The 16,332-nt window shown below is 53.4% G+C and overlaps 1 protein-coding gene across 1 annotated transcript; it reads right to left on the bottom strand.

Annotated features, from left to right (window-relative positions):
* Nucleotides 1-4,720: 4,720 nt before the first annotated feature.
* BAIAP2L2 (BAR/IMD domain containing adaptor protein 2 like 2) lies at nucleotides 4,721-15,561 on the bottom strand. Its single transcript, XM_012569199.5, has 14 exons — nucleotides 15,378-15,561; nucleotides 14,389-14,464; nucleotides 14,021-14,107; nucleotides 12,888-12,949; nucleotides 12,528-12,599; nucleotides 11,824-11,940; nucleotides 11,293-11,439; nucleotides 10,672-10,824; nucleotides 10,085-10,226; nucleotides 9,063-9,288; nucleotides 8,121-8,192; nucleotides 7,650-7,830; nucleotides 5,781-5,821; nucleotides 4,721-4,947 (listed from the first exon to the last, which is right to left on the bottom strand). The coding sequence occupies exons 1-14, from the start codon at nucleotides 15,414-15,416 to the stop codon at nucleotides 4,872-4,874; spliced, it is 1,491 nt and encodes a 496-aa protein (XP_012424653.2). The 5' UTR covers nucleotides 15,417-15,561; the 3' UTR covers nucleotides 4,721-4,871.
* Nucleotides 15,562-16,332: the final 771 nt, after the last annotated feature.

Here is a 16,332-nt window from a genome sequence, read left to right as displayed (position 1 = left end):
TCTCCTTTTCCCTCCCCTCCTTGCCACCAGGGGCCAGATTTCCGAAATAGGTGAAGGGGGAGAGCACAAAGAAACGGTGGTTATTTGCATGCCAGAGAGATTAGGGTTCTGTACATACACGGAGGGGCCGGAACAAAGCCTAAGTGGGGAGAAGGAGGGAATTAAAGGGGTTGTCTTGTGAGTTGCTCTCAGGGCTCTTAAGCTGCCCAGGAATTTTGCTCCAGCTGACTGCTATGTTTTTAATTTCTCCCTTAGGTACCAGGTTTCTGTCCCTTCCAGCACCATTGGCCAGTTTCTTTGTCAGCCAGGATTATTTTCACACCTGTATGCAAAGCCATCACTGTATTTACACTACAGATGCTCCCAAGTAGATCAGACAGGAATTCTCCATGCCCGAGCTGAGCTTTTCTGGGTCTGGTTTGTCTGCTATCACTGTCTTGTTGGCAGCACACTCCTAGCACGGGTCCTTTCTCCTGGCCAGCTCTCTCAGCTGAAGGACTGCAAGATGGCAGCAGCATCCTCATCTCTTGGCACCAGCAGTTTTGGGAAATGCCAGGAGTCACATATGGACTAGAGAGTGCTGAGGGGACAGGGACTGTCTTATGGATGTGACACACACAGCTAGAACCTGGGAGCTTTGGATCTGGGTGCATTTCTCAAGGAAGCCCCTGTTCTTGGTGTCCTCCATGCAAAGGGGACGAGTTGAGCTGATTCCCATAGTTACTGTTGCTCTGAATATCAGAGAAATGCGAATCCTTTGGACAAAAGCGTGGATGGCACAAGCTGGGGCAGACCCCAGGCAGAGGGCCCTTACTTTGCATGAGTGTTCTTACTCCACAGCCACCCTCAGCCATAGCCCTCCTTCTCCTCTCCAGGAGAAGAAAACAGAGTGCAGCACTTAGATTCCTGCTACCACCATGGCTCCCTGCAGCAGAGCTCCCCATAATTTCAGGATGCTGCGAGTCACAAAAAAAAGGGAGCTGAATCTGGCTCTGAGCATGGATTGGGGCAAATCTTCTGTTTCCTATCAGCTCTTGGGTTGAGCCACTGAGGCCAGCACAGGCTACTCTAATCTCTCCCTCCCAGCCCAGGTCTCAGGGACTGTGGCAAGGGACAGAAACACGGACTGAAAACTGGGGGCTATAAAGATATTTTTAAGGGGAGAAATCCCTACAAGGAAGAAAGGAATAATGATACACTCTCCAGCTACCCATACCTCCCCCATCTCACCCTTTACTGGTGTTTTCTGGATCACTGGCAGCCTGACAGCCAGACTGAATAGCCTCGCTCAGTTTCTGCCCACTGTTCCTGTCCCAGCTGCAGCTGACTGACAAGCTAGATCCAGCTGTACAAAAGGTGACCTGCTGCCAAAGCACACTGATTTCTCAGTCAGTGCTGGTGCTCCACTACAGCACCATCTGCTGCACATAGCTACTTCAGGTAAGAGCTGCCACCAAACATAGCCTGAGACTTTTTATCCAAGCCCCTCTCCCAGCCTCGCCTTTCTTGAGCTCATCCTGCACCACAAATTAAATGAATCAATCAAACCATTGCAATCCATCTTTCCCTCAACCCTGCTGCTCCCTGCCAGCATCCTAGCGAGAAAATATTTGTCCGTACGCTCTTCAGAGATTTTGTAGCGCCGCCGGTCAGTGATGAGCCCATGGCATCTGATTTTGAGGAGCACGTTAGACAAAAATCTGTGGGCCGTTGTTTGAGTTTGGAGCTGGAGGGAACCTCTGCAGGAGCCAGTTGCTCAGTGCTACAGAACTGTATAGCAAAGCATGAAAGCACTTTTACCTACCTGCAGCTAGATATTGGCTGAAAGTGATGGGGTGCACCAGAGGAGCTCACCTGTGGAGATGCCGCCAAGGCCAATATGCCATAGCACACCTCTGCTGGAGATTTATCCCAGCTGTGAGCCGGGCAGTTCAGAGCTGCCTCCTTCCTAACACCATGAACACCTGCTTGTCTGCTCACAGCGGTCACACCACATACCCTGCACCTGCCTTTGCACACTCTACAGCTCACTGTCATTTTGTCCCCAGGTAAGGAGCTTTATCCACAGGTAAAAACACTGTGTGTAAGTTTACATGCACCTAAAAGCTCTTCAGCATGGGCACCTCCCTTCCCCGTGCATCCCAGGAAGGTGAGCCAGAGCAGGCACTGCCACAGAACTTGCTGCAGGTGGCTGCAAGAAGACTTGTGCCAACACCAGGAGGCACAAGCCCAGGCTGGAAGGGTGAAGACCACAGCAGGTTCAGCTGTGGCCACAGACCCTGGACACACACAGAGAACAGTGCAGCCAGTGCTAGATAATGCCCAGAAAATCCCCAGTGCGCTAGACAAGCTGCACCCAGGAGAGTCCACACAAATACTCCTAGCGCCTCCACTCAGTACAGATGGGGTGGGGAGCCTATTTATTGAGAGCAAGGCCCACGATTCATGCCACCAGCCTCTCCAACCCACAGACAACCCCCTGGGAAAGCATTTGTTAGAGAATTAAATGAATGCTGGCCCAGATTAATTGTTCCTATCGGCCGCTGGAGTGAGGGTACAAGCACTGACCTGTGCAATGAAGCGATGGCCTCCTGAACACAAGCTGAGCCTCCAGGGGTTGAGCAGATCCCTCAACAGCGCTTCCTTCTCCCACTGGCTGGCACTTCCCGGCTCTGGATGACGGTGCCTGGTCAGATGGTCCTGCTGGATCTTCTCTCCATGGTGGGCACAGGACAATGCCTGCAGGAATCTAGCACCTGTCAAGCAGTCTCTTGAGCTCCACGCCTCCCTTGGGAGAAATATGTCCTCACAAGACAGCTAATCCCCCTCTCAGCTTGCTTCCCTCGTTCCAGTGATGCCTAGCAAAGCTGTCTGAGGCAGATCTGGGGGGACACCCTATGTGGGGCACTCCCTTGCCTCCTGTGGGTACGAGCAGTGTTCCACAGCACCCCCAGTGTAGATGTGGGTCAGGAGCTGCTTATGGTTTCAGGTCAGCAGAGACTAGCGGGTGCTGAGCGGGCAGAAAGCACTTCTCCACTTTTAAGAGGCTTTTCCAGCCAATGGGGATGAGGTGGCTGCCTGCCACAGCCCGAATCCCCTGGTAATCCCGCTGCCCAGGGGCTCCTTGCGCTTTCCCCAGCAGAGCAGGGCAGGCTGGCTGGGATCGATTCAGTCGGTGGGACCAAGACAGGAAGAAGTGGGGTGAGGGTGAGGGGTGTTGGGTGCTGGGGAAGGAGGCAGTGGTGGAGGAGACTGTGTGTCCCTGCTTCAGTAAGGGGCAAAATAGGTAAAGCAGATGCTTTTGGAGCTTCCTCAGCTGCCAACCACAATGGAGAAGTGGTGGCACAGTTTTGCAGGGCATGTGCCCAGCAGAGAAGTGAGACAAGGTGGAGCAGCCAAGGAATCGCTGCCAGCCATGACCCAAACTGCCAGATCCTGCCCACCCCGGGCAGCTCAATAACCCCCCTCAAAACCAACCTCGCCAGTGGCTGACTCACAGGAGGAGATCTGGCAGGAGCTGGCGACCAACCAGTCTCTGGCTGCTCATGGGGGGAACCCTTTTCCTTCCAGGGATAGGGCTGGGGCTCAGCCCAGGTGGGGTTTTAGGGAGGAAAAGGCCTGGGCTGTAAACCCCTGAAGCCCCTCAGCAGCAGGGGGGCGGCGGGGGCTTGGCCACACTCACAGCCAGGGTTTAATGTCTATTAATAAGGCTAATCAGCTAAGCCCTGGCCATCGCTAGCGCTCCATCCCTCACTCACGCTGCCTCTCCCATGAGGGCTCCCCCAGCACATGCAGGGTATTCCCAGATTGGTGAGGCCCCCGCAGGCCCTAGGGGAATGTTCTTCCCCTGCACGGAGCAGCCCTGGGGTGCCCAGGGCACACGTTCCAGCAGTGGGTGAGGAGAAGGGGGCCACAGGTCCTTGTTGCCCTCCGGCAACAGGACAGGCAGGGACACTCAGGGGGCAGCCAAGAATGGGCAGTGCAGCCCTCCCGGTGCCCTCCACATCCAGCCCAGACCCCTGGGCTGGTGGCTGCCCCATCTGGGCTCATGGCACTGCAGTGTTCAACACCACAACCGTGGGCAGCCATCATTGCCCCAGTGCTGGTGTGGAGCGCTTGTCCTCCCCCTGTATCCTGCAACTGAGTTGATGCCCCAGCCACTGAAATGGACACAGAAGATGCATTCTCCATTTTATTTTAAAAAACCCATATATTTTCCATAGGACAGTACATGAAGGAACTGAGCAATGGTGCTGGACCTTGTCACCTGCCCCTGCCTTGCCCCAGCACTGCCCAGCAAGGTAAGGGGTTGCACCTGGGGTGAGAAGAGGCAGGTGCTGCTACAAATGGACACAGTAGACAAAGAGGCCAAAACCAGTAGCTGGACCACATCACTGGAAGCCTTTTTGTAGCCTTCTCTTTTGGAGTTCATTCTTCTGGTGGCAAAGAAACTGTTTGGTGACAGTCCTTCTCTGCTCACAGGAGGGGTAGCAAGGCTTCACCTTCAACATCCCAACAGCACTGCCCTGGCTGCAGATGATCTGAGCCAGCCCTACCTCCAGCTCCAGCACCATCCCCTCTCCCAGACCACCAGCACCAGTAACACCAGACTGCTCCCTCCCACTCAAGTACAGTAACACCACAAGGGGAGGGAAGCAGGGATCAATCCAGAAAGGGCAGCAGAGATCTGCTTCTGGCTAAAGCACACCAGGCACCCAGGTGAGATGGGTCCCATTGTCCCAGAGGTACGGGAGGGGAAAAGAGAGTTCATTCCTTGAGTGGTAGCACTAGGTTTCTGCCCAGCTGGAGGTCACAGCGTTATCACTTCTCTTCCTTCTCTGCTGAAATTCTTCACTGCCCGTAGCCCTGTTTCATCGGATGATGGGTGCCGAGCGGTCATTGGTGACTGTGGGGCGCAGCTTGACTGTGGCAAAGGGGTTGGTACCTCTGGAATGGGAAAGGAAATGGGCAACCATCAGAAAGTCTGCAAATGCCATGCAGGGATGTCTGACCAAGCAAAGGCCACTTAGTCCTGTTGCAGTCACCAGCATGCCAGGGAGGAGAGCATGGTAAAGCTCATTCCTGAGTATGTTTTCTCCATCCTTAACACACCGTGCTGCACATTCCCATGTGGTTCTCCTTGCGCTCTCCTGAGGGCTCCTCACCCTCCTTCTTCCAAAGAATGAAGAAGGGACACTAGCACATGGCTGTCCCTCACAATAGCGCTCTACACTTGCAGAGTGTACACCAACCCTCCAAGCAAGGAGTCAGAGAGCAGAAAAAGGCCAGAAAGCACACAGCACCACCCCAGAAACATGGAGACACCAACCCAGCTGCAGAGGGAAGAAACCCATGGATTTATTGCAAGTCTCATCCCCACAGACCTGACTCATCAGAACTGAAAGCCACGTGCTTTTATGCCTCAGCCCTTTCCAAGCAGGCAGAGATGCACAGTCATGTAGCTCCACACTCAGGCTGCGAGCTGCTATTGTGACCCTTCCAGGATGGATGGGAAGGAGAATATGGGTCTGGATATGTGTTTAGGGTGCTCAGGTCCCATCTCATTTTGTATGAGCCAGGGTAGGACCTTCCCAGTCAGCAGAGGTCAGAATGGACCACCTCTGCCTCCTGTCCTGGAAGGTAGGCTGTGCATCGTTTTTCTCCAGACACTTCTTTGTTCCTCCCACATTTGATAATCCAAAATATTAAATAATAATAGCATTGCAATAATAGTCCCTTCTGTCAGATTATTCTAGAGTGGAGTTCCACATCTTACTCACCGTGGGAAGAGTTCAGGGGGCTGGTCAAATACTCCTGATTTCTGCAGTGAAAAGAAAAGCAGCAGTGAGAAATCTGGAGTAGGGAATGGAGAGAGAAAATGGGGCAGGAGACACTGCACACATGGAGGAAGATCTCACAAAACACTTAGGTGAGTTAGGAGCCCAAGTCCTCTTAACAGGGCTCGGACTCCTTATTCAATCAAGCTTTGCAAAAGTCCACAAATTCCCCACTGTAGATAACACCCTGAATTTTGTTGTGGGGGGTTGTCCCTACACCACAGGTTCCTTACTCCCCTAGGACATCCTCTTTTGTTTTGGGGAAGAAAGGGGATTACTCAGATCCCCAAAATGTCATATCTGAAGAGCACAGCAAACAGTGACAGTCTGAGCTATATTTCACCCTCCAGCGCAGCCAGAGATGCCCCCTCCCCTCCTGTTGCCCATACACCCTGGCAAAAAGTCTGTCATCCATGGCCTCATGTGCTTCCTGCTTCCATGAGGAACTCCAGAGTTGTACCTACCTACCCTACACCACACATTTCTTAAAAGTGGACAAACCTGATGGACAAAGTTGGACCTAGGCCCTTTGGCCCTTATTCTTGGCCAGTAGATAGTGAAAGATCAGTAACAACTGACCTGCTAAAGTGCTCTGGTGGCAGACAAGAAAGCCACATGTCGCTATCTGGCATCCAGTTGGGAAGTCACATCCATTTGTTTGTGGCTCAGCTGGGGGATGTCTTGGGCATACATTTAAAGCAAGGCTGAATCTTTCCAAATTAGTCTTTCCCTCCTTTATAGAGAGGTTCCACACTCTGCCCTGCTGTTCCAAATGCTGTACACAAATCATGACTCAATCCCAGGTCTATCCCTACACCCTAGCCCTGGGGCAGGATAAAGACCCAGTGACCCAGAGAGACAGAAAGGCTGCAGAGGCTGTTCCCCTGTGTTGTGCAGCCTGAGGCTACCTGAAACCACAGAGCAGGACATAAAGGGGTAAAAAAGAGTAATTAAATGTTGCAGTTTTCAGTTCTTTGAGATATTCAATTGCTTGCAACCTTGCACTGTCCTGGAACCAGTTACTATGGAAAAGGTTTTCCAGCCCTCTGTGAGACTGAGCAAGTAATGTCCCATGGGCAGCACTGTTCTTTCCTCCCCCAGGTCCTCACCTATAACTTGGTTCTCCCCAGCCAATTCCCTACTGCTGGAAGCAATGGCAAGTGGAGGACTTCCTTCTCAGTATGCCATCCATAAGCATTCATAATTGGACACAACTTGTTCTAAGGCTCTCAAATATTGCTGTGCCCAGCCTTTGCTCCCAGCTTTTCCCTTTTCCCCAGCTGTGACTTCAAGCCAACCCTGATCTGAATTTAAAAGAGGAACCCTATGAAACTCCATTTTCTGAAGGGAGAAGAAGGATGGCATCTCTGTTGGCTGGTCACCCACTCCCAGACCAGCCTGGTCACTCCATGGTCCTACTATTAGCAGAAAGAAGTGCTGCCCTGGAGCCACCAGAAATCAGGCTGGGAGGTCATGGAGAAAAGGACTGAACTGAAGGGTCCCTGGTGAGCAAAAAGAGAGAGAGATGAGAAGGGCTGGGGCAGAAAGGCAGTTCCTTGGGGAAGCAAAGACAGGCACCGAGGATCTGCACACAACAGGAAGACTGGCAGGGGTCATCTGACAAGGTGACATATGAACAGACTGGGTAAGAAAGCAGCAGGAAAGACTCAGGAAAGCAGCAGTTCCCTTCACCAACATCAGAAAGGTGATTTTCTGTCTCTACAGCCAAAGCAGAAAAGGTGTGCCTTGGAGGATGAAAGTCAGATGTGGCCCACTTCACACACACCCGCCAGTCACTGCTCCTGCACTCACCTTGGAGCCAGAGTTGACTGGGGTGGCCGCCCTGCTCTGGTGACTGCTGGCACCCACCGAGAGGGGAGGTGGGTTCGGCACGCTGGGCTGGGCAGCAGCAGGCCAGTAATTGCTGGAGGCTGGAGTGCTGGGATGGTCCAGGATGTCATCCATACTGTGACTGCTTCGCAGCGGGAAGGACCTGAGCAGGAGGAGAAGACATTGAGGTGGGAGCCAAAGAGCAAGGATCAGGGAGCAGCACAGGTGCTAGCACAACATGGGATGTCTCTGGAGGTTCTTGCCCAGTTGCAAGAACCTTTGAGATGACATTGCACATTGTCTAGGGAAGCCTGCAGGGTCCTAGAGCACAGTGAGGCTCTTGGCAGGCTCTGCAGCATGGGAGCCCTGCAGCTGTCCATGGGGCACACTCAAATAAACCACACTGGCATGCGGTACCAGGAGCTCCTACCCAGCCAATTGCCATCCTGTTACCTGGTGTCAGGCTCCTCTATCTCCCTCGTATTCTCCAAAGGCTTGACATAAGCTTCAGGGAACCAGCCACACCTAGGGAACAGGAAGAGAGCCAAATGAGGCCCAGTCAAACATGATTTGTGGTTCTTCAGACCCAGTTGCCAAACACTTCTGATCTGCACCCATCCCACACATCAATCAAGACATGTTTGCCACTACCATGTGTGACAGGGTTCCTGCACTTCTTTCACCCATAAATGGGGCAAAGGGTTTTTGGTGGGACAGACCTTGAGCTTGGAGTAGGACTCACTTATCTCAGGAGCTGCGCGAAACCTGTGCTCCTGGGAGTAAAGTTGGTGCAATCCAGCAAGAGATTGGTTGCACTCCAACCAACTGCAATCACAAGGAAGCTGTGGGAAACCTGTCCAGAAATTTTACACAGCTTCACTTCAGAAACAGCCACCCAAAGAAAGGTGCTGCTTTTGTTCATGTCACATCTGTGAGCATTCCTGCAGACCACATCCTATGTGGAACAGGGCAGGCTTTACACACAGATGTTGGCTGGCAGTGCCACAGGGAGTAATTCGGTAAGTGCTGGGTGCAGCAGTTTCCATGCCCTGCCTGTGCTGGAGGCTGTGGCAGCAGCTGCAGTGTGAGCTAAGAAATGCCAGGCCTCTCAGGTGACTCCAGCAGTTCGTGGCCCTGAGCTGGATCCCATGACAGGAGTCACTCAGTCATGCAAGCCAGGAGAGGGTCACTGCATTGCTGGCTCTTCCACCCAAAGCCCCTGGAGGATTCTCAGGCAGCCCATCCACGCCAGCCCTGCCACACTGCATCTCCTTGGCACGGAGAGCCCCATCACTGAAGTGCTGACACAGCTCTGTCTGATAATTTTGGGCTTAACCTTCCAACTCCAGACCCAACAGGCCTGCATCTGTCTGATTCACAGCAGCAGTCACGTACGTGGAAGAGCCCTCCAGTTTGCCATAGAGCCAGCCGTTCTGCGCCTCTGGCATCAGCACCGTGATGACGTCCCCGGGCTCAAACCGCAGCAGGGTCCGGTTGGCACCCGTTGTGTGGGGCACAATGGCCTGAACTCTTGTTGTGCCACTCCTCTTCCTGCCCTCGCTGCCACTGCTGGCCTCGCCAAAGGAACCCGAACGGGACGTGCGGCCCGTGGGGAGCAAACCTGTGGGGAGGCATGCCAAGGGTTGGCTGGAGTCTGGCATCCTCCTGTAAGACCCACACTGCCTCAAAGGGACCAGTGCTTTCCCAGCCAATAATTACTCTAGGGGAGGAGCAGATGGCCTTTCAGGGAGAGGGCAAAACATAGCATGGGAAAAGCAGGGAAAAAGGAAAAGCATCCTGCAGGAGAGAATCAACTCAAGCCAAATCCATTTGTTTTGCACTGTGTCCTCTCTGGCCAAATGCCTAGAGCATAAGCACTGCATGCTCTGGCTGATACACTACCTGCCTGACAGTCCTCTTCCTGACCTGCTAGAGCTACTGATTATTTGGGTAACTTCTCTCTCTCCCCGTCCTTTTTTACTTCTTGTAAAAACTTTAAGCTGAAATTTCTCAGGAAGGAAAAGCAGGTGTGTCACGGGTTAAATGGCTGGGTTTCATAGGGCAAGCTAATATTTAATCTGGTAGTATGAGAGAAGGTGCTTTGCTAAAATGGGAATTCTAGCAAGAACCAGTTCTTGTAGTTCAAGGAGCCTTGAATATTACACATTTATAGGTTCCCCACCTCACACAGCCTGGCCGTGCCCTGGATGGACTCTGCCTTGAAGGCTGAGCTCACTTTCTACTTCACCCTTGCCCTGTACAGCTCCCATTGGTGCTGTCCTCTCACTATGCACGGGAACGTGGCTGAGGTTTGGTGGTCTGGTAGAGTGGTGGTCCCTTCCCAAACCCAACCCTCTTCCCAGAGAGGTCCAGCCCCTGTGTCTCCCCACAGCACTGCTCTCAGATGTGGGTCATACTGGCTGCTGATGGTGTCCTCCGCAGTGGCCGCCTGGGAGACTCTGGCTGAGGAGACATTCTCATTTCTGGAGGGTCTGGAGAGAAGATGCTGGATCTACTCCCAGTCATAGAAGAAGTAAAGTCCCCAAGGGGTCTCTGGGGCTGTTGGAAAGAAAGGGAGTTGAACACACATCCATGAAGACTGTGTTAGGCAGGAGATGCTCTGAGAGATATGCAGTCCCTTCTAGAAAGCCAAACTCAGCACATTCCTCCATTGCAGCCCACACACAGGTTACTCTTCCTCTTGGCCATGAAAAGCCACTGGAGCTGAACAAGGCAGCAAGCACCATGGTGGGCCAAGGACTGACCTTGCCCTGTAGCCTCACCACCAAAGAACCATTGAATATTTTGGGTTGAAAGGGACCTTTAAAGGTCATCTAGTCCAACCACCTGAAATGAGCAAGCATGTCTTCAATCAGATCAAGTTGCTCACAGCTCTGTTCAACCTGACCTTGAATGTTTCCAGAGACGGGGCATCCACCACCTCTCTGGGCAACCTGGTCCGATATCTCACCAAACAAGGTTAAGCTGTCTGTGGGCTCCTCACCATCTCAAGGTGGGTGGGTGTGAGCCGTCCTGATGGATACCCCTGGCCGTGGGAGGCTGAGAGCAGCCCCTGTGAGTGGCTGTTTGAGGGGTTACGGCTGGCTTCCAGCTGCTCCTTCCACCGTGGTGCCTTGGTCTGGATCATGCCCCGAGCCTGGGAAGAAACAGGGAAGAGGGGGTGACGGACAGGGCAGACCAGCTACAGAGGAAGCCTAGGGCTTAGTGTGCATTAGAGACCAGGTCCTCCCACAATTAGGCCTGTGGGCATGGCAAAACAGCTCCCTCTAGGCAGGAATTTCCAGGATGGCACCCTCCAGCAGAGATCCCCTAGTCCCAAAGACCCTGCTATAAACACCTACAGCACCCTTCCCTCCTCCATCACTCACACACACAACTAACCCCATGCCAGCACCACCCTCAGCCCCAGACATGTTCACCGAGCCTAGTACAGCCAGCCTGAACCTCACAGCAAGAAATAAAATAGTTTCCTGCCCAGTCCATGCAGAGATGCATCCTTCACCTAAGGGATGGCTCAGCCCTGACTCCCTCCTGCCTGCATGCTCCCCCTCCAGCCCTGCTGTCTGCTCCCCCAGCTCTGCTCCCCAGCATGGCAGGGCTGTACCCTGCTGTAAAACTGGAGGAGAGTGTTGTAGAGCATCTGGTGCTTTTCAGCCAGGAAGCGGTAGCGGCGTTTCTCCTCCAGCTCAGCCTCCCTCTGGCTCTCAGAGACGAACGCCTGCATCTCCGAGCGCAGCCGCATCACATTCTCCTGTGCCACAGGGAAAAAAGGAAGGAAGGGATCAGTGAAAATCGAGCAGAGTGGGCTCAGGGGAAGGGTTGGAAGGGGTCATCATGTCTATCAGCTTCCCAGTCCTCTTGCAGTGCTGCAGCAGCAGAGAGGAGCTAGAGCAGAGTGCCAGGGATTAAGTCCCTGCTTCCTGAGGCTTCCTAAATGAGGAAAGGGCTTGGCAGGAGTGAGTACCACAGGTCAGTAGCACCCTGTAGAACAGGAGTTTCCTACTTTCCAGATAAGCCTGTTGCCTTTTGAACACTGGGGCAACCCCTTGGCCAAGGCTGCTGAGAAATCAGCCCTGGTTCCTGAGAAATTATCCAGTTCTTATTACCAACTCCCCTTCCTGCAATCACTGCTTACCTTCATCTCCCGGGCATTTTTGTCTCGAGCCCTCTCCATTCTCCACAGCTCTGCCATGCACTTATCCAGGTTGGTGGCTCTTCGCTGGTACTCCAGCTCATACTGCTTCTGGCTCTCCTGCCAGGAGAAAACAGGCTCAGTAAGGAGCCAGAGACCCAGCCACACTGTGAGGCAGCAAGGGTCCTGCTCTGACGGGTGGTTGGACATCTAAGTTCCCCTGCAATCAGGCTTCACCTGGACCTCTTATAAAATGCCTTTCTTTTAATTTTAAATGGCCCAAGAATGCTAATGAACCTCCAGATCTCAGGACTGGCACCCAGCTGCCCCAGCCCTGGCTCCCAAGGCCTCTGTCTTCCTCTGTGACAGTACCCAGCAACAAAGCCAGCTGGGGCACAGCATCACAGGACACACAGACAAGCAGGGTGATTTGGGGAAGCTGGGAATTCTGCTTTTGGAATGCTGGGTCTCTCAGCCCTGCTGAAGCATTTGGCAAGTCCCACTACACAAAGAACAGCCACCTGCCCTCTTTTAGCTCTCCATCATCAGCTGAACAAGTGGAGTTCATTCCATGATGGGAAAAAGTAAGACCCCCTATCTCCTGCTGAGAAGAATCACAGAAACACCTCAAGTGTTGAAGCAAGAACCCTTGGGTGAAGGGGAGAGAGAAATAAGGAGAGCTGAGGAGAAGGGAGTTCATCACTTACACTGATAAACTGCACATCCATTTTGCTGTTCTTCTCCATGTGCTGCAGCAGGTCCACGTGGAAGGTCTGAGCCTGAAAGAGGTGAAGGAGCCATCACCCTTATCTCTTCACCATATGAGATGTTGCATGCACCGTGATAAGGGGTGGCTCATAAAATGTGCAGAGCAGGTGACTGGCAGCCAGGCTTTGGGAGTGCCAGCCCTGTGACCCTCCTCTGCCATGTGCAGCAGGGAGGCAGGCACCTGCCTGCGGCCATGTGTGAGGGCAGCTGATGGGGTGAACATGGTAAACGCTGATAAGCTGTATTTAAGGAAATTGCTTTATTCTCCACCTCCACCAGCCCTTGGGAAAACCACTCACCACAACTTCCAAATCAGAGCTCAGTAGTCTCTGCGTGTCAGACATCTGCATCAGAATTTCACCTTTGGGGGAAAAAGACAGGAGAAGGTGTAAAAGTCCTGTGGCCATTTTCTCGTGTGCCTAAGGAGGCAGACCAGCAGTGTGCAGCTCAGGCTGATGATACATGGCTGCGAAAGTCCAAGAGATATCACAAAGCATGCTGTCTGCACCCTGGTAGCCTTCCTTCCCAGGCACTGCCAATGCAGGCTTACGCCAGCCCATGATGGCTGGACCAGTGCTCTGCTACAGCCCCAGGTGTCAGAGGCAGCCTTGCCTCTGCCATGGGCTCTGTGTGCTGCGTTTCTGCTCTGCTACAGCCCCTCCAGGCCCCATTTCTAACCCCAAAGGCTCCCCAGCTGCCCTGCACATGTCTGGCTGTCCTATGGAAGGCAGCTCCAGCACTTGCTCCAATGGTGTGCATGGTCCCACTTCACTGGCTTTGCCTTATGGAAAGGAAGAGACTGATGACAGGGAGCAGAGGAGCTAGCTGGGAGGACAGATGACAAGAAGAGTCTGCAGAAGGGCACCTCTGCTGGAAGATTTATGCTAAAATGTTCAGCTGTGGAGCAGTTCCCTGACCACGTTTTCAGCAGTCACCACCAGGCTGCAGAGTTATTTACACTGCTGAGTGCGAGTCCCTCAGCCCCAAGCTGCCGTTCCAGCCAGTTGCAGGCTCAGGAGGACAAAACCCCACCAGTTGTTGTCAGTGCATGCTCCCTGGATTCTCCCTCACACTCTCAAGGAGGAGAAAAATGTTCCCTCCATGAGGAAAATTTCATCTCTGGGAGCAGTATGCCTCAACAGGGACTGGTTTCTGTGATAGGTCCATCTCTGGAGGTCCATTACAGGTGCTGAGCTCACTCACTGATCTCAGAGAGATACAGGGAGGAGTACTGGGACTGTGAGAAATATTCAAGGGCATGCAATAAATTTAACTGTCGCCACCTGGACAGGGCCTGGTACAGAGAGACACCATTTAGAGGAGCTGTCTTTCTTGCCCCAGTACCTGGAAGTATACCACCTAAGGGGGAAGGTCAAAAAAAGGTAACTGTGGCTCACCACAGGAGAGAAGATGATGTGCAGGAGAGCCTTACCCAGCATGTGTGAGGTGGAACTCTGTAGTGCTTGCTCCCCAATCTTCTCAATTGCCTTAAAATACACTTCAGCTGCTTTGGATAGTGCTGTGGGGAGAGGAGAGGGGTGGTAAGGGCCCAGCCTGCCTTCTCACCATCACCAGCTCCAGCAAGCAGCACACAGAACAGCCACCTTCCGGTACTTCATCTATAGGCACTCCATCTCTCCTCATCAGCAGTGGGTCCTGGAGCTGAGGAGTGCTTAAGAGCAGCTCAGGACATGTCAGAGGTGGCAGACCAGCAACCTTGTCCTGGGTGAGGGGATGGGAGTGCCCAGGCTGGATGCAGCACTGTGGTCTGGAGCCCTGGCTGTGTGGGACCACACTCACCGTGGAAGGCACGCAGGTAGTTGTTCCCCAGGTACACCAGGTTCTCCAGCGCAGGGTTGAACTGCTCCAGGATACTCTGTGGCCAGGCAGAAGCACGTTAATGCCATTTTTCCTTGTGCCCAGAGACCTCAGCAGGCCAAGGCCCATGTGCTGTGGTGGGTAAGGGCCCCCTCTGGAGCTCTGGAACCGAGAAAATGCACAGCCCAGCACAGCCAGCTCCCTGCATCGGGGCTGGCTAGCAACCTCAGCTGCCCTTAGCCTTCCCAAGCCAGCCAGGAGAGGGGCTGTGCCAGAGGGCAAGAGCCCACTGCAGAGCCCAGTGGTTGCCTAAATGAAGATGGCTTTCTCCCAAAGGCCCACACCCACTGCAGGCAAGGGAGAAACTGCAAGGGGATCTGAGCAGCCTTTTCCCTCACCCACAGCCAGCCAGAGGGCCACTGCTTATTATCCAGGCATGAACACAACCCTTTCCTGGCCGGGATGTGGTGCACTGCCAGACTCAGCAGCTTAGTAAGAGAAGGGATGGACAACCAGCTTCTCTGCTTTATTTGCCTTTATCTAAGATGACCCATTGGCTACAGAGAAGACCAGAGACTGGAATAAGCAATTCCCCACTTCTGTAGCCCTCCCCCCTGTCAGCACCGATGTGTATAGGGAAGCATTTATGAGATCAGAGACTCTTCCAAGGGAGGGGCAAAACAGTCGATTGAACTTTTTCCTGCCAGCAACCAAGGTGTGTCACCCTTCATGCTCCACGTCCAAACCACCCTGCCTGCCCAGTTCCTTCCTGAATCTGTCCTTGGGAAACACACCACCCTCTCCTCCAGCTTCCAAATACAGCCCAGAGCCCACAGGAGCTGCTGTAGTTCAGCCTGCGAATGGATTCTACCCTCAGCTGCACCCAAGGGAGCCTTTGGCAGAAAAAACTCATCTCCCACCCACACATCCCCCATACGCAGTCAGGAGCAGCCTTTGATGCCAACACTCACCTTATAGATGGAGATGGTGGATCTGTAGGACAGATCCATCTCTGGAGCCTATTCACTCTGTCAGAGAAGCAAAGAGCAAAGGAGAGCACAAGGTGCTATTCTGGCCTGAAGGACTCTGCTTCTGCACAGCCAGCTGGATGGAGAGAGCCTGTCACCAGCAAGGAAGGACAGCAGGAAGACAGAGATGTGGTACAAAGGGAGCACTGATGGAGTTTAATAATTCACCAGCCGAGAGGCTGGAACTTGATCTCTGGAAGTAACCAGACTCTGGGGGGGAGAGAGGAATCCTGCGACAGCCAGCAAGGACATGTGACCGCCTCTTTGCATTATTGATTGCCAGCTTGGTACCCAGCTCTGCCTGCCCGACACCCGCGGCGCCGGCCACCTGCCCGAGTCCCTGCCTCATGGCTCGCTGCCCCGGCTCCGCCAGGCTGCTCGGCCTCACCGTGCCCAGCCAGCCAGGCCTCCTCAGGCCTCTCTCACCAAGGCCCCTCGCCAGTCAGGAGATCCCTGTCAGCTTGTGACAAAAGAGCAGCAGGCACTGGGAAACGCAAGGAAAGCTCTACACAAATTTCAGCTCTCCCCTGCCCATATCCCCCCACCACCAGGCTTCAGCCCTCTGGCTCTCAGCCTCCCTCCCACTCCCAGTGAAACTCTTTAACAGCAGGAACAGGCTTCTATCTGAACCCTTTCCCAGGTTTCACCTCTGGTGAGCAGGGACCAGCACTGCCATTGTGATTTCTTTTGGGTATGTGTCTTGGAAGAGACAGATCAAGCAAAACTTAGTGTTCTATTTTTTAGGCCTGGACAGCTCCAAGAGGATCCTCATATTGCAGCTGGTCCAAAGCCTCTCCACTCTGCTTGCAACTGCTGTGGGGTAACCAGCCACTCATACCACCCATGTGCTCCCAGGGCTGGCTGCAGGTACAGCTCATTCACCTCTTCAGCCCATACA

This window comes from Taeniopygia guttata, chromosome 1A (assembly GCF_048771995.1).
Source record: "Taeniopygia guttata chromosome 1A, bTaeGut7.mat, whole genome shotgun sequence".
Lineage (NCBI taxonomy): Eukaryota > Metazoa > Chordata > Aves > Passeriformes > Estrildidae > Taeniopygia > Taeniopygia guttata.
This window is presented reverse-complemented; position numbering and strand designations above follow the sequence as displayed.

Coding starts and splice junctions, on each gene's coding strand:
- BAIAP2L2 (XM_012569199.5), bottom strand. CDS start 15,416: ATGGATCTGTCCTACAGATCCACCATCTCCATCTATAAG. Junction 8,193..9,062: donor AAACTGGAGGGCTCTTCCAC/GTACGTGACTGC, acceptor CCTGTTCCCTAG/GTGTGGCTGGTTCCCTGAAG. Junction 4,948..5,780: donor CCCCCTGAACTCTTCCCACG/GTGAGTAAGATG, acceptor TTCCCATTCCAG/AGGTACCAACCCCTTTGCCA.